Raw genomic sequence first — 24,128 nt, forward strand, 5'->3', positions numbered from 1 at the left:
TCTCATGGAACCAAGGACAGGAGGTACAATTTGGCTTCAGAATCAGTTGGAATCCACTGGGATTTTTGTCCCTCACTTCTACTTTATTCTCTTTTGCTTCTGAGTGGCTTTCTATGCTTCTTCGTCTATATGGCAGAACGTGATTACCAAGCATTCCAAGCTTCAAAAATCTTTCACTCAAGAGAATAGCCTAAACTGAACTGCAATCTCTCAGTCCCACTCTGCATTCCCAGGAAGGACTTTGACCAGCTCAACTTGGGTCAGCTGCTTACACCTAGATCAATGAGACAATCCCTTATGGAAGGAAGGGCATTTTCCAGAGAAGAAGGGGTGAATGAAGCACTGGTATTTAAAACAATGGGTATTGACAACAGTATCTCAGTTCAAATCTCAGTGAAAAGCTCCAAACTGCATAATTAATGCCTTCTAAAAGAAATGGCAGTAACTGAACAAACCATAGACATTGAACATTTTATTCAGTGAGCAGATCCTTTTTCTGATTATTTGATACATCAGAACAACCAGTCCAGGTGTGAGTACCAGGACTAAGCACAACTTCTGGTAGCTTGGCCCAGTTCAAAATTAAGAAAATAACAGAATTCCTTCTTGCTATATACAAAGTAGGTGTTACATGAATGTTTTTAAACCATTGAATGAGGCCATGGGTTTACATCATGTGTTTTCTAACTTTACTGCTAATTTAGATCATTCATTCAACATGCATATATTGTGTTCAAATATGTGCAGAGCACTCTTTTAAGTCCCATGAGATACTGAGATAAATAGCACAAATATCATGAGAAGTTAATCACACTATAGATTTGGTATCTAGGGGAAAGAGCTGTTAATTATGAATGGAGTGAATCAGCAGATAAGGCAGAATTAAAGCTGGGGTTTGAAGGAGAAGGAGGATGGTTTTGATAGAATAGGAAGCCATGAAATCAGGAGTCCATGGCAATGGTCCAGGGGAGAAATTATGAGGGCCTTAACTGAGTCAGAGGCAATGGAAAAGAAAAGGGGAAAGAATCAAAAGTTACTTGAAGAAAATAATCTATAAACCTTGATGATACAAAATAGAAGGGAAGACAAGAGAAGTCAAAATGGATCTAATACTTCTACCCAGGGTGCCTAGGAGGTTTGCATTGCTATTAATGAAAAAAACAAAAACATAGAAGCAGCATGTTTGGGGAGAAGATAAGGTTAAGGAGATGTTGAGTTTGAAATACCCACGGGGAAATGTGTCCAATGCTTAGCACATCATCCAGCATATTACTTTGCTCCACCTATATTCTTCTATTGGAAGGGCGTCCACAAATATAACCCTTCGAGACTCTCTCTTCTCCCTCTTGCACTACTCTCCCAGGCATAAGGAATTAGTTCATCTGCTTAGCAAGTTTAATAGAAGTTGGACATAAGTTGCTCAGGTCCTTTTTCCCCTTTCTCTCTAGCAACCCTTGGGACAAATACATTCTGCTCTGCTCCTCAAAGCTACGCTTTTCAGGGGTGGAATCGGCCTTGCAGCAGGGAAGCCTGTCCCAGTCTGATGCTGCCTGTGACTGGGGAAGACTGGGCTGCAGCCCACTTGCTTACATACAAAGCTTCATCCTTTAGTATCAGATGTATCTGTATTATCAGATTTATCAGTAGTAAAGGTGATATACTGGTCTTCCAGTTGCCTTTATCTTGCTCCTTAATTGGTTCAGAGCTCAGCTGGGGAAGAAGGGTGTTATTTATTAGGCCTTTTGAAGCTCAACATTATGTTGTTTTTAGTTGAGATATCCACTAGCAACTTCAAATTCAGATGCGAACTCAGGACAGAGTTCAGGCTAATGAGGTGGATTTGGAAATGATCAGCATGGAAATAATGCTTATAGGCTTGGGTGTGGTTACTGTTGTTGTCTTTATAGCTAATACTTATTGAATACTTATAATGTTCCAGGCACTGTTCTAAGCACTTTACATGTACTAACTCATTAATCATCATAAGAACCCTATGAAGTGGGTTATTATTATTATTAACCCTATTTTATAGAGGAAGCTAAGGCACATATAGGTTAACGTGCCTAAAGTCACACAGCTAGGAAATGTTGGAACTGAAGTGAACTCAATGAGATTAACTAGGGAGAAAACAGAGCAAAAGAAGAGTAAACAATTTCCTCTCTCTTCACTTCTACCTTTCTCTACTTCAAAATGAGAACAATACCTTCTCCTCACTTTCTAATGCTGTAATGAAAGCTGATGACATAAAACCTGTAAAGGTCCCTGCCTGGAGGGAGAATGTGTCTGAACCCAAAGACTGGCCATGGCTGTTTAACCTGTTTTTTAAATTGGTAACCAATAAAATCTCCCTGGAATGGACCACAGAATGGAACTTTTTTGAAGATAGGGAAAGCTCTACTTTTAACCCAGGTACAGAAAAGCAGAGAATGGGTAGCAAATTGCCTGTATTAGGAACAACTTATTCTGCTTTTCAAGAACTTTTTCTTTGTTGACCAGCCATGTGAAGAAGACATCTAGCCTCTCCTCCATAACCCTGAACCCTTGTTCTCTCCCTTCACAGACTCTGAGATCAAAAGGCGGAGTCACTTACAGCTGCTGAACTCAAAGGCTTCCCTGGGTGTCTCTTTCTGTGCCACCAGCTGGATACTCCTTCCTCTCTCCCCTTATCTGATGCTAAAATAATGTGCCTTGGCCACACAGAAACACACAAAGTCATTGCTATGACAGGTGAGAAGGACCACAAATGGTGTGGGAGTCAGGTTCTGTGTGTGCTTGTGATCCTAACAAGAGTCAAGTAGCCCCCAACATCAGCCTAAGAGAAACATTTAATAAAGCCAGGACATCGGGAGCTATTTCCGCTGATATTATGAAAGGTAATAATTTTTTATCTTAACGAAGAACATGCACCTCACTGACAGACTTATAGGAAAAACATTTCTATACCATGGAAATACCTGTATAAATTCAAACACCTTTTCATTTACTGAGTCATCAATGAAGGCAAAAAAAATCCTAAGAGAAAAAGATGTTTGGCCCTGACTAATTACTTTGGATTTCACTTATTTATGAAGCATTGTGACATGCGCATAATCACTCATACCCTAACAAGGCCCCTGTTGACAGGAGACTTGGCAGATGACTCATAGACTTGCCCCCTCCTGCCGAGACTTTCATTGGCTCCAATTATTGGCAGGACATTTCCTTCTGAACATTCTTCTGCATATGGAATTTGTGTAACACTGGGTTCATGAAGTTCAAGTCAACACCTCCCACATTATTCAATGGTATCACCACCAAGCCTCCAGGCTCACAACCTTAGGGATATTTTTGTCTCCCTCTGTCCATCATGTCAATTTGTTATGAAGCTCTAAAGTATTTTCCCTGTGTTCTCTCTCAGATTGACCCTAATCCAGCCTTCATCATCTCACACCCAGACTGGATTTAGAACTTTGTACTTGGGCTCCTTCCTCTCCCTGTATCAGTTAAGAGGAAATAAGGTGGCAGAATAAAATTTTTCAAACACTATTTTTATCACAGCATTTCTTTGCTCTGAACCTAAAGTGGCTCTCTGGGCACTATTGTAACAAAGTCAGTCACAGCCCTCAACAGTTTCTCTCCCTGAACTTCCTTCCCTATTCCTCCAACTACCACCTCTTTCCTACTACTCTCTGGCCTTGCTCACTCCCTCACAGCCTCTGCCTGGAATTATTCTCTACTCCAAGGCAATTTCTTATCTACCACTTCCTTCGTCCATTTTGATGAAGTGCTTCTTAGCTTCTAACACCCTTTCCTGATGATCCTTTTATTTCACATCCCCTTGGCACACATACATAATTTATATATCTTGTACTCTAATTACCTAATATTCTTTGCCTAGATTAAGTCCTTGAGGGCAGGAAAATTGCTGCTCATCTGTGACTTTTCATTCTTTCTCCTGTTGTCTAAACTCTTTCTGCAGTACAGTACATAAAGTAGCTTCTTTTAGAAGGCTAAGGAAATCTGACAGTTCCATCATTTCCAATACTTCATGGTTGTCAATCCTCAGATTTCCTTGGGGAAAAATTGTCCCTTGGGGATCTCGCTAGTAGAAGGAACCCTTTCTTCTTTCCTTAATTCTCCGCAACACTGTAAATGAATTTTTAATAACCTACAACTAGATAATCTGACCTATATAGTATAGCTTATTCATCTTTATCTTGTAATTTGCAGGCTTTTTTCTAAAGCCATGACATACATGTGACAAATGATGCTCACAGGGAGTACACACTGGGTTATATGCTGTTACCAAGTTAGCTGCAGCTCCATCTCTTTCTCCCTAGAGATCACCGGGGGATAATTTTAAATCAAATCAGTTTTTAAAGTAAATTAATAGACACACCTTATACATGATCATGACATTTTAGGTGTCACACACACTCCGTGGTTGAGAACTGAGGCACTTTCCACTTCTACCCAGGAGCAACCTCAAGTCCATTTACACCTCTGCACTTCCAGACCCAAGAGGTGGGGCAGAGCTAAGTGTTTCTTCTCATGCCTGCCCAGAGTTCGTCTCTCAGCTCCTGTTTGCTCTCTGAGGGCCTGTCTCTTCCCTGAGACTGTCACTAGGATGACCCTGCCTCGAGTGGAGACTCAGGCCATCTCCTTTCCCCTAGCAACCGATAAGACCATGTGGCCTCAACAGAACACCAAAATACAGAAAATAAGCCCCATTTCTGAACAAAAATACCCTCATACAGTGGCAGGGAGACTTTTTCAGTTCTCAATAAATGCTTGCTGAGTGGATATAATGGCATTTTGTTACTGTTATTTTTCAGAATCCCAGGAATCTGCAGAATGATTTCACCAAAAGATATGACCTAGTTTTGTATTTCTGGGGAGAAAAGAATTCATGTCTAGAACTCTGGAGTGAACAAACAAAATCAAGAAGCAAAAAGAAGCCAAAAGACTCTACAGAAGACTCCAATATGAACAAGATAAATATATCTCCAAAGAAATATATTAAAATTTGGGGAAATAATTCATTAGAACTAGAGAAATGCATTAAGATTGCTATATAAAATTCATGTTGAAGACAAGTGTATCCTCATATCTCAGGGACCTCCCCTTACCTATAAACTCCTGGGGAGTGAGAGGATAGGATATCCCATCTCCCTTTTCTCAGAATCCTTAGTTATATGTGGTGTAGTGTTATTCTTAGGAAGTTCCTAGAAAGATTTCCAATGCAGTATAAACATGCATTATATTCTACAAATTAAACTGCAGAGAATCCCTTAAGAAGCTGCTAATTGCCTGCCTCTTCACAAGTCAGAGGTGGCTGCATTTTTTGGGTCAAATGATTCACTTTTTATGATGATATTTCCAAAAGTGCTTTTGTTTCTCCTTCCAACTAAGAAATGCCAAAGAAATGTGAAAAACAATCATAATTTTAATGTAAAAAAGTAGTTGGGTCATACTAATTTTCTAAATAATCCAAGTACTTTCTTTTTAAAACAAACGCTATTTTATTTCTTAGATGATGTTCACTCTTGAATGATCCAGGGAAGGACCTCTCATCTTTACTATATGGGACAGTGTATCAGCACGAGATTTCAGAGGCTTCTACTTTCTATCCTGCATGGACAGCTACGACCTCAGCTTTCAACAGCCTCTAGAGCAGTGGGACTCCACTGGGGGTGATTCTGCCCCCCAGAGGGCATTTGGTAATGTCTGGAGACAGTTTTGGTTGTAACAGGTTGGGGTGGGGTGTGCCACTGGCATCTAGTGGATAGAGCCCAGGGACGTTGCTCACCATTCCACAGTACACAGGACATCCCTCAACAACAAAGAAGCATCCAGCCCAAAATGTCAATAGTGCTGAGGTTAAGAAACCCTGATTTAGAGCAGAAAAGGATCTAGAAAAGAGGGGAACAAACAGATTTGTTAGCTTCCTAAAAATGGGCATTAGCTTCTGTCTGTTTGGCTGCTGCCTCAGCACAGAGAGCCAGAACTCTGATGTCGAGCAGCCAGGATAACATCTTGCAGTGAACAGTGTGGACAAGGCCTGTGGGAAATCCTTGATGGGATTATCTTCAGCTGGTTGAGCTTCTATGTTACTTTCACTTCATTCTACCCTACAAACCACGTTCCGTCACAAGTTCCCTCAGTCTGAATTTAGATCTCAGGACCCTGCCCAGCCAAAATTCAAATTAAGACAACAAAGATGTACCTTCCTTGAAACATAGACTTCTAAAAGCATGGGCAAGGACCCTTTGAAACAAGGCCCCAAAGAGTGAAGCTTTGATAGAAAAGAACATTTTGTTTCCAGCCCCCTTCCCACACTATTTTTTCACACATTGACCACTGCCTCCTTGGTACTTTGTACTCACCATGACTGTATTACATTGTGTTATAGAAAACTTGATTTTAGCATTAAAACCATTCAAGAGAATGATTAAATATACATTTCCTACACCGCTGTCTTCCTGGTTTGTCAAAGAAAGTGAGTGAAAGGGAAGAAGGATGAAAAGCCATAGACCAGATTCTAAAGATTACTGCCTGGCACACAACAGGCTTTCAATAAATGCTTGTTGAATGAATGAATAAATGGATGGGAGGAAATGTTGGGAGCCTATGAGTAAAGTTGGCTGGCTGAGTCTAGTTTCGTAAGGGAATTTCATTAGGTTTTACCAGCCTGGCACTTCTCTATCTTGGAAAACAGAGGTGGCAGCAGACTTGAGGTGGATAAATGTGGGAAAATATATATACGTAGACAAAATGATCATCCTGTATTTAAAAATCTTTTACCTCTGAGGAATTATCAAATTCTCAAATATTAGAGCTAGAAAAATCTCAAATATAATCTCTTCTAGTCCTTTCATTTTTCAGAATGAAGACCCAGAAGTCCACGGTAAAGTGTGGGTAATTGTCTATCCTTAGGTTATATAACATGCCAAAGGTAACACTGGTAGTTGATGAAGGGATAACATCTGCAGAATGTCATCTACAAAATTTAATTAATAAAGGGCAAATTCTCAGGGGCTTTCAGAACAACTCTGCACTACTGCATTTCTAGCTTGGTCCCAGTAGGCCTTTTGCAAAAAGAGACCAATGCTGAACCAAACTGAGAAAACAAATCGTGAAAGCATAAATATCCCCAACCCAGGTTAATTCTTTGGCCTTGTCCATGAGCACACAAAAGATGCATGACACAACACGTGTCCATATCAGCTCAATTGCAAGGACCAGAACAATATGATGTACACTACAAACATCAGGGGGAAACCCAAACATAGATGCCAAAAGCTAAAACATTTTAGAAGTATTGACACATTTGAGGGAACAAACAAATCAAACTTCAAGGTAAAGTGTGGACTACCAGCTAGTCCCAGGTTGTATGAATGCTTGTTTTAAGTGCATAACAACTACAGTCTGTGCATTGTTAGTTGAGGGAGCAGGATACATGGAGTCATTATTGAGTAATAAGCCTTCTGCCCTTTGGAATATATGGTGTGCTTTGGTTCTATTGACGAAACTTGTAATTCCCAGTCTCCCTTCAGCTGGTGAAGTCTCCACACATTCAACCAGCTGCTCCAACTCAGACTGTCTTAGTATGTGCCTAAGCTGTTTGTCCCTTCTAGCTTTGGCTTATTTCCTCTTTCACAAGAACCATTCTACCCCCCAGGATTTTCAATACAGGTCATCAGTGAAAATTAAGAGTCAGAGAAACAGAAGCTTAGCCTGCTCCCTCCTGTCTTTCTTTAAATTCTACTCACCCTTGAGGCCCAGCAAAAATTCTGCTTTCCCCATGAAGTTGTCTCTGAGTAATCCAAACCACCATGATATTACTTCCCTTCCTTAGTCTGTGTATGCAGTTTAACACAAAATAACATACTGTTGGTCTGTTTTTTTTCATTACTGTGCACTTGGACTCCCTTGAAGATAATGACAAAGTAAGGATGGAGGCCCAAGCAGCTCTCAGACGTTTGCACTTTGCAAGAGGGCCAAGTAGATACTCCCCAGTAAACCTTGTTTACTAATGGGTGTCTGCTGGGCCAAAGCAGTTGAGTCACAGCCTGGAAGGGGAATTGTAGTTATCATCCTTCTAGGAATTACACCGGGATTGTATACTGCAAGGCATGGTTCCTCTAGATCATAATATGACTCTTACCAAAGTCATAACTTTGACCTTCAGCAGTATCCTATATCTTCAGTTCAAATCTAATTAATGTTGTCTAAGAAGTATCCTTAGCATTTTAAATTATAAGAATTTTTACCCAACACTCTAAACATTACTTTAAATGAGAACTTTATGGACACCTTGGTCCTATATCCCTTCCTTAGAACAAGCCAAAATTTATGCTTAGTTAATCTAATCTAGTCTGTGATCTGTTCAGAGCAGACTAACATTTCCTTTCTCTCTTGTTTTCTCTATTTGCAGTTACCAACTCTATTTGTAACCATTCTTGAATCATTATAGAGATACTATTTAGGCTTTGACAGGTAAAATTCTAGTAACTTAGAGTACTTAATATGACTTTGATAAGATGATTCAGTAGCCATATATGACTCACATTGTGGATCCAGAGCTAATACCTGGGGGAGGTGAGATTGGAAGTGTGACAAGGTTACATGGCATAAAGATAACAGTTTCTATTGTGAGGAAGCAACTGCTCCAGGAGAAGCCAAGCTCAGCCTGCTAAATGGGGATCTATGAGAAAAATGACATTTGTCTTTAGTTCCTTTCACCTTCCCCTTTATCCCTCCTTTCCCATATGATCCAATCAATCCTTCTCTAGATCTTGAATACTCTCAACCTTTCCACCATTCTTTCCATCAAAACTCCCTCCTCCCACAAAAAAGCTCCCTTGCATCTAGCTACATGAGAGAAGGTAGTTTATCGGCTACCTTTTTTATTAGCTTAATGCATTGCCTTTCCATGGAGGCAAATCCTTACTTCACAGAATTAGAGCTATATGTGTGGAGAATCAGGTATCACAAAAATATCAAGCTAGTGAGAGATACTTGGGGTATCACAGTATAGACTAGTGATTCTCAGCAAGGAAGTAGAGGGTGCTTTTTTAACAATAAAGCCACCACCACCTTCACCCCCTAATTGCTGGGGTTAAGAATCACTCTGTAACATGAGACATGTTTGAAGAGAGATGTTACCCATATAAACATATAGCTATTGTGGAATTTGAGGTGCACCGATGCAAATAACCACCTTTACAGAAAGAAAAGAAATCAAGTTTGTGCCAAACAACTTACTAGGTATTTGTCTCATTCAATCCTGTTTTATAAGGTGGGTATAACTTTGACCCCAGCACCATCACCATCACCACCTTACGGAAGAGCAAACAGGTCCTGAGAGGATCTCATAGCCAGGATCACAGAGCCAACAGGTTGGACCAGAATCCAAACCCAAATCTATCACCACAACTCATACTGTTTCTGAAAGAGTATGGGCATGTAGGAAAGTGCTATATAAGCTTAAAAACATTAAACAAATATTGGCTATTATGTTATTATTTGCATTAAAGTATGATTCATTAGGAGCTTTCAGCTTCATTGCTCATGATGATCTTCAGCTGTCTGTGAGGCTTTCCTGGAGGAGGCTGTTATGCTTCCTCCAGCATTTTCCATCCCAGCCCTTCCCTGACTCATAAAGGAGTCAGCATTGAAATTTTAAGCCTCCTCCTAACTTGCTCCAAGGATACCATCTTGTTTTCCCAACAATTCCTATCTCCAAGACTTCAGAAGATGTTTGTAATCTACTGAGGTGGATGTCCGCCAGATGATGCAGAATGTCTCCTGAGACCAGCTTACATGTTCCTTTGTTGTTCAGCCTCAAGCATTACCTGCAAAGAACAGATTTAATTATTATAAAATCCTCCTTGAATCTACTGATGTGAGGAATGGGTCACGTATGGTCCCATCCACTCTGCCATGCCCAACCCCATTGCCTTTATGTTGTCAAATCTATGAATTTTTTTTCATTTTTTATTTCTTCCTTTAGTATTTATGTTTGCTTATAATTATGCAAGCCTTCTGCACATCTAGATTGTATTAAAAAAATCTCATCATTATACTTTTAAACATCCATGTTTCTTTCAAACATTTAAATCTTTATTCCATTTGAAATTAATTTTAGGTATTTTCTGTGAGGTAAGGGAGTTAACTGTTGCTTTTTCAAGTGATTCCCCATACTATTTGTTAGTAAACCAATACTTACCCCCACTGATTTTTAAAAAATATTTTATGTTCTTATATATACTTACTTCTTATTTATACTTATGCTCATAAATATTTAGTCTGTTGCTGAACTTCTGGTAATCTTTGAGACTTAATAATTTTAGCCAGCATATACAGGAAAAGAAAAAAAGAGCCGTATCCAAATATATTTACCCAGTTATTCTTTAGAATAACTTGCTCCAAGGTGATAAAGGGACTAAAATAATGGATACTAGAAACTAATAGTGAATGGTTAGAGAGGAGTTATTAGTCCAATAAATAAACCCTTGTACAAACTTGCCCTGGTATAAATTAGGGTATTGCCATTCTCTTTTCATGTAATGGACAAAGAGTAAACACAGGTAGATACAATATGGGTAAGGGTATACACATGTCAGGATAAATGCTTGGCTCCATTTAATTCCCCACCCTACTTATTTACCCACTTTCAGGGTCACTCCTGAGCATACTCTGAATGGAGCTTTTGCCCTGGGAAAAACTTACATTGGGAGTCCCTTTCTCAACATTACCTGTCTCATTTGGTTATTATGAAAATTAAATGAGATAATCCATTAAAAGCATTTATTACATTGCCTAGCATATATGACAGAACTAATATAATTAGCTGTTATTAAGTACATATGTTGGGCAGGGCATGTGAATATCAAGGCAACCATAACAGAAAAGATATGAACAACTTTGCTTTTTCCCTCCTATCTGACCAAGAATAGATGTTTAATGTTTGAATAGTTGGGACACAACAGAAAGCTCTGTCCAAATAGCTACTTATTCAAACCAGGTCAGAGGACACTTGAAGACTGAAGCACAGTGGCTCAGCAGGTGGATGCTGCTAAGGGAACTGAATTGGCTAATGGCCTCCCTAAACCACAGGTTACTATTTTAAATGTTACAGAAGACCACAGAGCATGAAAAGATGAGAAATAAAACCAGTGTGGGTCTAATCTTCAAAGAAGAAGAATGTTAGGGGCACAGTTTGGTTCCAGGTGACTAAACTAGATTGCTAAGTATGAGGGCTGTCAGGATAGAAACTGTTTTTTTTTCTTTTCTCTTTCCTTCTTACTTTTTGGTCCTTAAAGGCATGTGTTGGTCAAAGTCATGCACAAGTGACACAGACACACTTATCCCTAGTGCTAAATAGTATAAACATAAAAGAGGGCTTATTGGGGGAAAATCTACCAGTAGATTGGAAAGAGTAGGGAGATCCTCTAAACTTTTGTTAGAGAGGTATGTTTAGGTTAGGCATAGCTCCACTGGACTAGTCAGGGCCGAGTGTTCCAGTAGGGAGTGACCCTATATAGGAATGCTCTATTTATTCGTAGGACAAGAAGAGCAAACCACCATGACACTGTAGAAGCCCCCAATTGAGGAAATGGCTTGTTATAAGGGGGGGAGTGGGGGGGGCAAAATTCAGCAGCTGGTATTTGGTTGTTCTTCCACCAAGAAAGAAATCAGCTTCCAGAGCCCTCCAGATGTGTATCTGCTCAGTCAAGGAAAAGGAGTAATCAGACCACCTGTCTACCAGCTACTGTAGGGAGGGGCAGGCAATCCTTACTACATATAAACATCACTGGACTACTGGCCAGTTGAAATGGCTGCACAAAGCATGACCAATTTTCTTTTAAGAGTGTCACTATACATGCAGCGTGAACCAGGTCCCAGCCAGGTGTGGGAAGAGGCCCCTGTTCTGATTAGCAATAGGGTCCGAACTCTGATTTAAAAAACAAACAAACAAAAAACCAGGAAAGACACTCCCTTAACTTTGGCCCTCTGGAGTTATACTGTCAGGAAGGGCCTTGAAGGAAGTTCTCTAAGTTCTTTTTTGCAGTTTGACAACCACCCACAGTCCCTAAGTCCATTCATTGACCACAGATAGCATCTGAGTTCACTAAATGATCAAGCCTTTCTCTTGAGCTTTCCTCTCTGCTTCATACTCAGCTACTCCCAGGGATGGACAGTATGAAAACAGTAAAAATGTCTCATACATACATTACGGGTCAGATGTAACTGACACTTAGGGAAGGGGGTCACTTAGACCCAAGGATTCCATACATTCTTGGTAGTTACAAAAAATGCTGATGATTCTCAAATTTTCGTCTCCAGCCTTCATCTCTCTCTCCTGATCCAGACATGTTCCCAACTACCTACAGACATCTCCATCTAAAGTTACCTCATTCAAAGCATGTACAAAACAAACACAATTTTTGTGAATTGTATTATCTACTTAAGTCACCCAAGCTAGAGCTATGAAAGTCATCTTTGACCCCTAACATTTCCTAATCAATTGGTCCCCAAATCTCATCAATTACTTTGCCAAAGTGCCTCCAAAATCTATCCACTCCTCTTCATACTGATTGTTCCTGCCTTAATTCCGGTGTGCATGTTCTCTCACGTGAATAATTGCCCAAGCCTCCAATTTCATTTTGATTTTTGATCCAGGAATCACCCCTTTGAGTGCATGGTGGGAATCCAAGCTTGACCTCTCCTGGACAAAGTAATTATTTTCTTCAGGAGAGAAAAGGCAAGAATTCATTAGGCCTGATTCATAGTAAAAGAATCATGAGGTTGAGAACAAGAGGAATGAATCTTTCCCAGCTCAATGAGGCAGAGTGCTGTGGTTTGGTCCAGTGATTCTGGTGGAGTCCCGTGCATGTTCTTGAGAGAAGGGAAGCCAGAAGATAAATGGCTACTCAACTAGCAGGTTAAGTAAGCCAAACATCTATTAGGACTCCAGATAGTGAACTCTCAGCTTTCCTTAATTAATTTCTAAAAGAACTTGGGTATGCACATACTTTAAAAATTATAGAAAGTTTTTAATTTATAGAGAAAAAATCAGTCCTAAATCCACTACCCTTATAGTGTCTGTGCATGCCGTTCCAGTCTTTGCCCACTTGCACACATTTTATAAAGCTGCAATCACAGACTTGTCCTAAGTAAATACATAGAATTATGTACCTAAAGACATGCTAAATTAGAAAAACAATTGATTTTACCTAATCCCAAATATCTCACTTAAGGATTTTCAATCTGGAGTGTATCAATCATTAGACAGTGGCTCCTGCTGGTGAAGGATGATGTTGTGGCCTGGGCTGTACCTACTCAATTTTATATGAAAGAAGGAAACAGCATGGAATTTGGTAAGGAGATGTAGATTTTAAATTGGTGGACCCCAAACATAGGGAAAATGCCTAAAGTCTAGAGAACAACAACAAAGAATCGCTTACTTTCATAGCATATTCTGGCTTATTTAGGAGCAGCCTTAAAATGGGGATAATTCCTACTACACAGGGACTTTGTAAAGGCTAAATATATGAAACTGCATTGTAAACTATAAAAAACACACGATACAAATGTAAGAAAAAGCTGATAGTATGACTCACGAGTCCATTTCTCTCACTAACTTTGAACCCCTGAAAAACAACAACGTTGCTTCTTATCTTTGTATTCCCTCATTCCATCCTCCAGAGGACTATAACACAGAGGCAGAAATAGAGCTCTGTTGGAGCTAAGAGAAACAATCAACCAATTTTTCCTGGGATTGTCAGGGCAGTTTCATCAAGGGTTTTACAAGGGTAATAATGGGAATCTGGGAGCTGTTGTTAATAAATATAAAAGTCTAACCTGAAATTATATAGTTATCAGCAATAAAGCTTTACAAGCTAAATAAAACATTTGAAGATTTTTCTTTTTTTTTTTTTTTTGTTTTGTTTTGTTTTGCTTTTTTCCTTTTGAATGGAATTATATAAAACAAATATGCATCTCATGGGAAAATTAATCATTGCTTTATGTAATAAATATTGTGCAAGACCCTGTGGTAACTGAAGAGGACAAAAAGGTGAATAAACTAAGCCATAATCCTTGATTTTTAAGGATGTCACACTTCAGTGAAGACAGACAAGTTTAATGTGCAAGTACAATATTGTATGACAAGTACAGTAATAACAATCTTAGGGTGCTGAAGGGTCTATATGTGGGGATCTTAACCTAGACTTGTGTGGGGCTGGATGGTTATACGAGGCTTTCTGGAGGAAGTGAAACCTTAAAAGTCTTCTGAGAGATATCCAGGCAAAGGCTGTGTGTGGAAGAAGAAAGGGGAGACCAGAGGTATACTCCAGGCAGAAGAAATATATGCCAAAGGCCAGATGTGAGAGTAAACATGTTACTGAGAAACTGGAGTTTACTAGGGCCCCAGTGTAGAACTGGGTACAGGGGTGGGTGGAGAAGGATGTCATTTTATACCAACTTTTATTTTGAAAATATTTACACTAAAGAACATTTGAAAAAATAGTATAATGAACATCTATATACTCTTCATCTAGATTACACACACACACCTACACCCCTGCAGGGAGGGAGACGGAAGGAGAAGGGAGGCAAGGGAAGGAGAAGAAGGGAAGGAAAGAATTGGCAAAATGTTAACAATTGATGATCTAGATTATTTGGCTGGTAGAGATTCCTAGCATTCCTCAGATGTTCCCTTTCACCCAATCTGTAAATGTAACTCTTTACATATCTTTCCTCTATTTTTGCCTCTTCTCCCTCCTTAGAAAACTCTGGAGATCCATTGACCGTAAAAAACATTCTGTTGTGAAGATGGCAGAGTGGATGAGTCAGAGTGGGCTTCCCCTCCATGAAGGAAACCAGAGAGGGGCTGGAGGAAACCTGAGACCATGGTTTCATGGTGTGTGTGGCCACAGAGGGGCTCCTATAGTATGTGGTGGGGATATGGATGGAAAGGCGGAGAGACTGCACCTTGAGGGATGGGGTGAGTTTGTTCGCCTGGGACTGCCTACTGGGGCTGGCAGCAGTGAGATGGCCGCTGGGCAAGGGAGTGAGCAGTGGCTCTCCAATCCCATGCAACCGCCTGAACAAATAGCTAGGGAGAAAATCCTCCACAGCCACATGGCTGGGAGCTCCTGTGAGGGAACCCGGGAGACAGTGGACAAGTACTGACCGCATTTAGTCTCTACCCCAATAGAAGTCTGTGGGGTCCAAAAGCAAGAAAAGAGCATAGGAGAGGGTGCCACACAGAAGCACCAGGAGCCCCTCCCACACCCCAGAGGCTCACAGGTGCAAAGCAGGGAGCAGGGCATGTTAGAGATGGAAGGTGCTCTTGAGTGGATCCCCTGCTGAACCCACAGGGCCCACATTGCACCCCCAGGGCAGGCAGTCTCCAGTACACACGGAGAACTGGTGAACTCATTGGATTCTGACCCAGTGTAAACCCTGTCCAGAGCACAGGTGAAGTTGGGGGAAAGCTGGCTTGAGAGTAAGAGTGGCTCAAGAGCACCATCTGCTGGTAGGACAGGGAAAGTGCACTCCAGCAAGCTGTAGCTCTGCCAAATTATATATAAATGCTCAAATAATCCTGCATTTCCCCACATAATCTAACCAAGATAAGCAAATGCTCCAAAGCCAACAGAAAATCATAAAGTACCTAAAGAAACAAGAAGATATGGACAAGTCAAATGAACAAATTAAAAAGCCAGAAGACACAAAATTTGGAACGATTAATTAAAGAAGTACACACAAATCTCCAAAACAACTTCAAAAAGACGGCTAAAGACATAAAGGAACATCAAGAAGACTTTAGAAGAGCATAAAGAAAAATTTGAAAGAGTGAATAAAAACTAGCAGATCTTATGGAAATAAAGGATACTGTTGATCAAATTAAAAATATACTAGAGACACATAACAGCAGATTTGAAGAGGCAGAAGAAAGGATAAGTAAAACAGGACAAGGCAAGTGAATGAAAACACACAAAAGAATAAATGGTGAAAAAATAATTTGAAATGGATTTCAGGGAAATGATGGATAACACGAAGTACACAAATACAAGAATCATTGGTGCCCCAGAAGGAGAAAAGAAGAGTAAAGGGATAGGAAGAGTGTTTCAAGACATAATTGGGGAAAACTTCCCAACCCTTCTTAACAATATAAATATGCAAATCAAAAATGCCCAATGAACTCCAAATAGAATAAATCCAAATAAACCCACTCTGAGACATATACTGATCAGACTGTCAAATGTTAAAGAGGAGAAAATTCTGAAAGCAGCAAGAGAAGCCATTCACCACATACAAGGAAAACAACATAAGACTAAGTATTGACTACTCAGCAGGCACCATGGAGGCAACAAGGCACTGGTATGACTTATTTAAGATTCTAAAAGAGAAAAATTTCCAGCCAAGATTTTTTTATCCAGCAAAGCTCTCCTTCAAAATAGAGGGAAAGTTTAAAATTTTCAAAGACAAACAAATGCTGAGAGAATCTGTTAACAAGAGACCTTCCCTGCAAGAAATACTAAAGAGAACTCTACCAGTGGAGAAAAAATGGAGAGAGAGGTTGGGAGAAGGGCACAGAACTGAAAAATATTAGTAAGGGTAACTTAAAGGAAAAAAGAGAGAAGGGGAGAATAGATGTGACAACTAAAAACCAAAGGATAAGATGGCTGGTTCAAGAACTCTCTTCAGAGTAATAAGTTTGAATGGGAATGGATTAAACTCTCCAATTACAAGATACAAACTGGTAGAATGGATTAAAAAGTATGACATCAATATGCTATTTACAAGAGACTCATCTTAGACCCTGCAACACAAAGAGACTGACCCTGCAACACAAAGAGACTGAAAATGAAAGGATGGAAAAAAATATTCTGCAATATTTGGTTGCAAGCTGCAACCAAAAGAAAGTGAGGGAAGCTATGCTATTATCCAACAAAATAGACTTGAAATCCAAATATGTCATAAGAGACAAAGAAGGACACTATACATTAACAAAAGGGACAATTCACCAAGAAGAAGTAACAAACATAAATGTTTATGCACCCAATCAAGGAGCTCCAAAGTACATGAAATAAACATTGGCTAAACTGAAGGGAGCAATAGACATTTCTATAATAATAGTGGGAGACTTCAATACACCACTCTTTCTATAAATAGACCAACTAGACAGAGGACCAATAAGGAAATTGAGAACCTAAACAATGTGATAAATGAATTAGACTTAACAGACATATATAGATCATTACCTCCCAAAGTACCAGGATATACATTCTTCTCTAGTGCTCATGGAATGTTCTCCAGGATAGATCATATGCTGGGGCACAAAACAAGTCTTAATAAATTTAAAAAGATTGAAATTATTCAAAGCACATTCTCTGATCATAATGGAATGCAACTAGAAATCAATAATGACAAAAGAACCAGATCTTTCACAAATATATGGATGTTAAACAACACACTACCAAACAACCAGTGGGTCAAAGAAGAAATTACAAAAGAAATAGGTAAATACATAGAGACAAATGAAAACGAGAACACAACATATCAAAACCTATGGGATGCAGCGAAGGAGGTGCTGAGAGGGAAATTTACAGCTCTAAATGCATACATCAGAAAGCAAGAAAGAGCTAAAACCAGGGATCTACGATGGTGGCATAGAGAGGAGTGGAAGCTAAGTAGCCCCCTGGAACAACTAAAAAAAAAAAAACAGAAAAAGCTAGTAAATAATCCGGAATAACTGCAGGGGGACAAACGTAACCGTCCACTCATCATACACCAACTTGAACTGGGAAGAATGCCCAAGATCACAGCATAAAATCTGTAAGAAAAAACTGCGGATCCAAATCAGGAGACCCCTTCCCCACAGCCCGAGCTACAAAGCCTCGTGGCGCCAGAGAGAAGCTTTCTCCCAGCAAGCAAATATTGCTCAGCTGATCTCCAACTGGGGTTTTAATTAGCGAGTGTGAATTGCTCACTATGAGGTATGAATCCCCAACAAGTAGACAGAGGCTTTGGGTGACGACTGACCTTGGAGAGCCGGAGGGTCGCCTTGGGCTAGCTCTGTTCCTTTTTCGACTCACTGGAGAAAGCCTCAGCCATTTTCAGTTCCCAGTTCTGTGACCCAGACAAGGGTATAGCACAGGCAGAGAGAGACCATTGAAATGCTAATAACCTCCCCCTAGGGCATCTATCTTCTCTAAGAGGAAAGGGGTGGGGCCCAGCTCTACTACCTGCCTTTCATTCAGAACTTACACCAGTGAAGAATTATAGGCTAACAGGCGCCACCTGCTGGGCAGAAAAGCACAGTGACCGGAGACATCAGAGGGTGTACCAATTTTCTAAGACACACCCTCAGGGAAACTGGATACTGAATATTTCTTCCTTCTGGGACCTTAGCCCATTCTGGTCTGGGGAGGCCTGATTGGGGTAACCAAGGAAACCATGCCTAGACAACAGAAAACTACAACCTACACCAAGAAAAATGAGGTTATGGCCTGGGCAGGGGAACAAACTAGCACTTCAACTATGATGCAGGAATTGAAACAACTAATAATAACTGAATTCAAAAAGTTTAGGGAAGATATGGCAAAAGAGATGAACCATATAATGAAAACACAGGATGTACATAAGGTAGAAATTGAAAGTTCAAAAAACCAACCAGCGGAATCTATGGAAATGAAAGGCACAGCACAAGAGATGAAAGACACACTGGAAACATACAACAGCAGATCTCAAGAGGCAGAAGAAAACACTCAGGAAATGGAGAACAAGGCACCTGAAAGCCTACACACAAAAGAACAGATAGAGAAAAGAATGGAAAAATATGAGCATCGTCTCCGGGAACCTAAAGACAAAATGAAAAGCAAGGATGTATGTGTCATTGGTGTCCCAGAGGGAGAAGAGAAGGGAAAAGGGGCAGAAACAATAATAGAGGAAATAATCAATGAAAATTTCCCATCTCTTATGAAAGACATAAAATTACGGATCCAAGAAAAGCAGCATACCTCAAACAGAATAGATCTGAATAGGCCTACACCAAGATACTTAATAATCAGATTATCAAACATCAAAGAGAAAGAGAGAATCCTGAAAGCAGCAAGAGAGAAGCAATCTATCACATACGAAGGAAGCTTGATAAGACTATGTGTGGATTTCTCAATAGAAACCATGGAGGCAAGAAGGAAGTGGGGTGATATATTTAAGATACTGAAAGAGAAAAACCACCAACCAAGAATCCTATATCCGGCAAAACTATCCTTCAGGTATGAGGGAAAGCTTAAAATATTTTCTGAGAAACAGACAATGACTGAGTTTGTGAACAAGACACCTACTCTACAGGAAACACTAAAGGAAGCACTGAAGACAGAAAGGAAAAGCCAGGATTGAGAGGTTTGGAAAACAATTTTGAGAGATAGTATCACAGCAATGTAAGTACACTGAACAAAGATGACTGTGAATATGGTTGAAAGAAGAAGGCTGGGATCACGTGAGACGCTAGAACAAAAGACGAACGATAAAGACTGGGACTGTGTAACTCAGGGAAACCTAGGATGCTCAACGATTGTAATAAAAGGTACAAATATGTTTTCACATGAGGTAGAACAAATGAATGTCAACATTGCAAGGTGTTAAAAATAGGGTGGGATTGGGGGGGAAATACAATCAATGCAAACTAGAGGCTAGGAAAAAAAAAAGAAAGAAAGCGCTAAAACCAAAGATCTAACTGAACAACTGAAAAGGCTAGAGAATGATCAGCAAACTAACACTAAAGCAGTAGAAGAAAAGAAATAACAAAGATTAAAGCAGAAGTAAATGAGCTGGAGAAAAAAAACAATAAAGAGAATAAATAAAACCAAAAGTTGGTTCTTTGAGAAGATCAACAAGACTGACAGACCCTTAGCTAGACTGACAAAGTCAAAAAGAGAGAAAACCCAAATAAACAGAATCAGAAATGAGAGCAGGGTAATTATTATGGATCCCAAAGAAATTTTAAAAAAATTATAAGAAGATACTATGAACAACTGTATGCCAACAAGCCAGACAATTTAGAGGAAATGGTCAATTTCCTGGAAACACATGAACAACCTAACTGACCCAAGAAGAAATAGACCTCAACAGACCAATCATAAGCAAAGAGATTGAATCAGTCATCAAAAATCTATCTACAAATAAAAGCCCAGGCCCAGATGGCTTCAAAAGGGAATTTTGCCAAACTTTCCAAAAAGAATTGACCTCATTCCTGCCCAAATGCTTTCAAAAAATTGAAGAAAAAGGAACACTACCTAACTCAGTTTATGAAGCTAATATCACTCTGATACCAAAACCAGATTAAGACACTCCAAAAAAGGAAAACTACAGGCCAATCTCTCTAAAGAATATACATGCAAAAATCCTAAACAAAATATTTGCAAATCAAATCCAAAGGTAAATTAAAAGAATTATACACCACAAACAAGTGAGGTTCATTCCTGGCATTTCTTCAGCATATGAAAATCAATCAGTGTAATACAGTACATCAATAAATCAAAAGGGAAAAATCAAGTAATCATCTTGATAGATGCTGAAAAAGCATTTGACAAAATCCAGCATCCCTTTTTGATAAAAACACTTCAAAAGGTAGGAATTGAAGGAACCTTCCTCAATATGATAAAGGACATATATGAAAAACCCACAGCAAGCACTGTACTTGTTCCAGTTTGCTAATGCTGCTCCTATGCAAAATACCAAAAATGGACTGGCTTTTATAAAGGGGGGTTATTTGGTTACAAAGTTACAGTCTTAAGGCCATAAAGTGTCCAAGGTAAGGCATCAACAATATGGTACCTTCACTGGAGAAAGGCCATTGGCATCTGGAAAACCTCTGTTAGCTGGGAAGGCACATGGCTGGCGTCTACTTGCTCCCAGGTTGCATTTCAAAATGGCACTCTCCAAAATGTCTGTGTCAGCTTTCAACAGCTGTCTTCAAAATGTGTCCCTCAGCTGCAGGATTAAGTTCCTTCTGTCTGTCAGCCAGCAATTTAACTAAGACCCACCCATTCAGGGTAACACCTCCATGGAAATTATCCAATCAAAGGTCTTGCCCACAGTTGATTGAGTCTCATCTCCATGGAAACAATCAACAGATTCCAATCTAATCAACACTAATATACCTGCCCCCACAAGATTGCATCAAAGAACATAGCATTTTGGGGGACATAATACATCCAAACCAGCACAGTATTCAACGTTGAGAGACTGAAAGCCTTCCCCTTAAGATCAGGAATGAGACAAGGATGCCTGCTGTCACCACTATTATTCAACATTGTTCTAGAAGTTCTAGCCAGAGCAACTCACCAAGATAAAGATATAAAAGGTATCCAAATAGGAAAGGAAGAAGTAAAACTGTCATTATTTGCAGATGATATGGTGTTATATTTGAAAAATCCTGAGAATCTGACCAGAAAGCTACTTGTACTAATAAACAAATTTACCAGAGTGGTGGGATATAAGATTAACACACACAAGTCAGTAATGTTCCTATACACTAGTAACAACTTAACTGAAGAGGCAACCAAAAAAAAAAAAAAAAAAAAAAAAAATTCCACTCACAATAGCAACTGAAAAAATCAAGTACCTGGGAATGAACTTAACCAAGGATGTAAAAGGCCTCTACACAGAAGATTACAAAATGTTACAAAAGAAATCAAAGGGGACCTAAAAAGGTGGCAAGATATTCCGTGTTCATGGATAGGAAGGCTAGACATTGTTAAGTGTCAATTTTACCCCAACTGATCTACAGATTCAAGGGAATTCCAATCAAAATTCCAACAACCTAATTTGCAGACTTGGAAAAGCTAGTTATCAAATTTATTTGGAAGGGAAAGGGCCTCAAATTGCCAAAACATTCTTAAAAATAAGAATGAAGTGGGAGGACTTACACTTTCAGACTTTGAAGTCTATTATAAAGCCACAGTGGTTAAAACAGCATGGTATTGGCACAAAGATAGACATATTGGTCAATGGAACTGAATTGAGAGTTTGGAAATAGACTCCCAGATCTATGGTCAACTGATTTCCCAAATCCACTGAACTGGGACAGAGCAGTCTCTTCAACAAATGGGGCTGGGAGAACTGGATATCCATATCCAAAAGAATGAAAGAGGACCCCTACCTCACACCCTATACAAAAATTAACACAAAATAGATCAAAGACATCAATATAAGAGACAGCACAATAAAAGACTTAGAAGATAATACAGGGAAACATCTTCAAGACCTAGTAATAGGAAGTAGCTTCTTATAACTTACACCCAAAGCATAAGTAATGAAAGAAAAAAAATAGATAAATGGGAACTCCTCAAAATCAAAAGCTTCTGCGCCTCAAAAGACTTTGTCAAAAAGTTGAAGAGGGAATCAACTCAATGGGAGAAAATATTTGTAAACCATGTATCTGATAAGAGACTGGTATCCTGTATAGTACAAACAGCTCAATTATAAAATTGCAAAAGATATGAAAAGGCATTTTCTAGCCAAATAGAAATGGCTAAAAAAACACATGAAAAAATGTTCATCTTCACTAGCTATTTGGGAAATGCAAATCAAAACCACAATGAGATATCATCTCACACCAATAAGAATGGCTGCCATTAAACAAACAGGAAGCAACAAATGCTGGAGAAGATGTGGAGAAATTGGAACTCTTATTCATTGCTTATGGGAATGAACTGTCTACCGCTATGGTAGACAGTTACGCAATTTCTCAGAAAACGAGATATCAAATTACCCTTCAATCTGGCAATTCTAGTTCTCAGCATATACCCAGAAGATCTGAAAGCAGTGGCAGGAACAGACATTTGTACACCAATGTTCATAGCAGCATTGTTCACAATTGCCAAGAGATGGAAATAATCCAAGTGTCCTTCAACAGACAAGTGGATAAACAAAATGTGATATATACACATGATGGAAAACTATGTAGCAGTAAGAAGGAACAAGGTCATGAAACATATGGCAACATAGATGAACCCTGAAGACATAATGCTGAGTGAAATAAGTCAGACACAAAAGGAGAGATATTGTATGCTACCACTACTATGAACTCCCAGAACAATGTAAAATCAATGTCTTATAATCTACAGTATTGGGGACCTAGTGATAGGCAGAAGCTATGAAGGGAGAATAATAACATAATATGTTCAAATATGTTAATGGGGGTGAATTCAAAGGTATGGGAATGGATAAGGGTGATGATTGTTTGTTAATGGGATTATAAGTATCAGAGCTACACTGAAGGCAAATAGGATTGAAAGGGGTTATTTAAAGGCCTATATCCCACAGATCAGCAGTACAAATATAAGAAGATGCTTGCGTGATATACTGGTATAGGGAGTTGACAACAGAATGGTATTTGGGAAAAGTCTACTGATTGCATACTAGGAACCATAATTAATAGGAATACCTTACTAGTACCACACAAATACTAGGGACAAAAAATTAAGGGCTGAAAAGAGCTACAAGGTGTTTTTGGGTCATCAGAATTGTTTAAAATGGAGAATGATGAGGACTGTACAACTAAGTGACAATAATGTGAAATACTGCTTGATTATCGTGGATAGAATATATGCTATGTGAAATTAGGAACCCCCTACTTTATAAGTCAAGCCCTCAATCTTGAAGCTTGCTTTGTGAAACTTATGGTTGTAAAGGGGAGGCTAAGCTCACCTATAATTATGCCCAGGAGTCACCTCCAGGGAACCTCTTTTGTTGCTCAAATGTGGACTTTCTCTCTCTAAGCCCAACTCTGCAAATAAATTCATCCCCTCCCCCAGATGTGGGACAGGACCCCTCAGGTGAGTGAGTTTCCCTGGCAACGTGGGACATTGATTCCAGAAATGAGCCTGATCCTGGCATCGAGGGGTTGAGAATGCCTTTTTGACCAAAAGGGGAAAAAAGAAAGGCAATAAAATTAGGTTTCCATGGCTAAAAGATTTCAAATGGAGTCGAGAAGCTGTCCTGGAGGTTACTCCTATGCAAGCTTCAGCTAGATATCACAAATGGCCACAATATGATAAGCCCAAGTCAACAGTAGTCCCCAAAACCCTAAATAATAAATTATCTGAGACTAAGTTTATACTTCA

General features: G+C 39.4%; 1 protein-coding gene across 1 annotated transcript in view; it reads left to right on the plus strand.

The window, feature by feature from the left end:
- Positions 1 to 6,467, plus strand: part of VTCN1 (V-set domain containing T cell activation inhibitor 1) — a 59,850-nt gene extending 53,383 nt beyond the window's left edge. The window contains exons 5-6 of the mRNA XM_037815034.1: positions 2,561 to 2,727; positions 4,815 to 6,467. Coding sequence (XP_037670962.1) covers positions 2,561 to 2,682 — 122 coding nt within the window. The 3' untranslated portion in view covers positions 2,683 to 2,727; positions 4,815 to 6,467. The remainder of the gene's footprint in view (positions 1 to 2,560; positions 2,728 to 4,814) is intronic.
- Positions 6,468 to 24,128: the final 17,661 nt, after the last annotated feature.

This window comes from Choloepus didactylus, chromosome 2, assembly GCF_015220235.1.
Source record: "Choloepus didactylus isolate mChoDid1 chromosome 2, mChoDid1.pri, whole genome shotgun sequence".
In the NCBI taxonomy this organism is placed as follows: domain Eukaryota; kingdom Metazoa; phylum Chordata; class Mammalia; order Pilosa; family Megalonychidae; genus Choloepus; species Choloepus didactylus.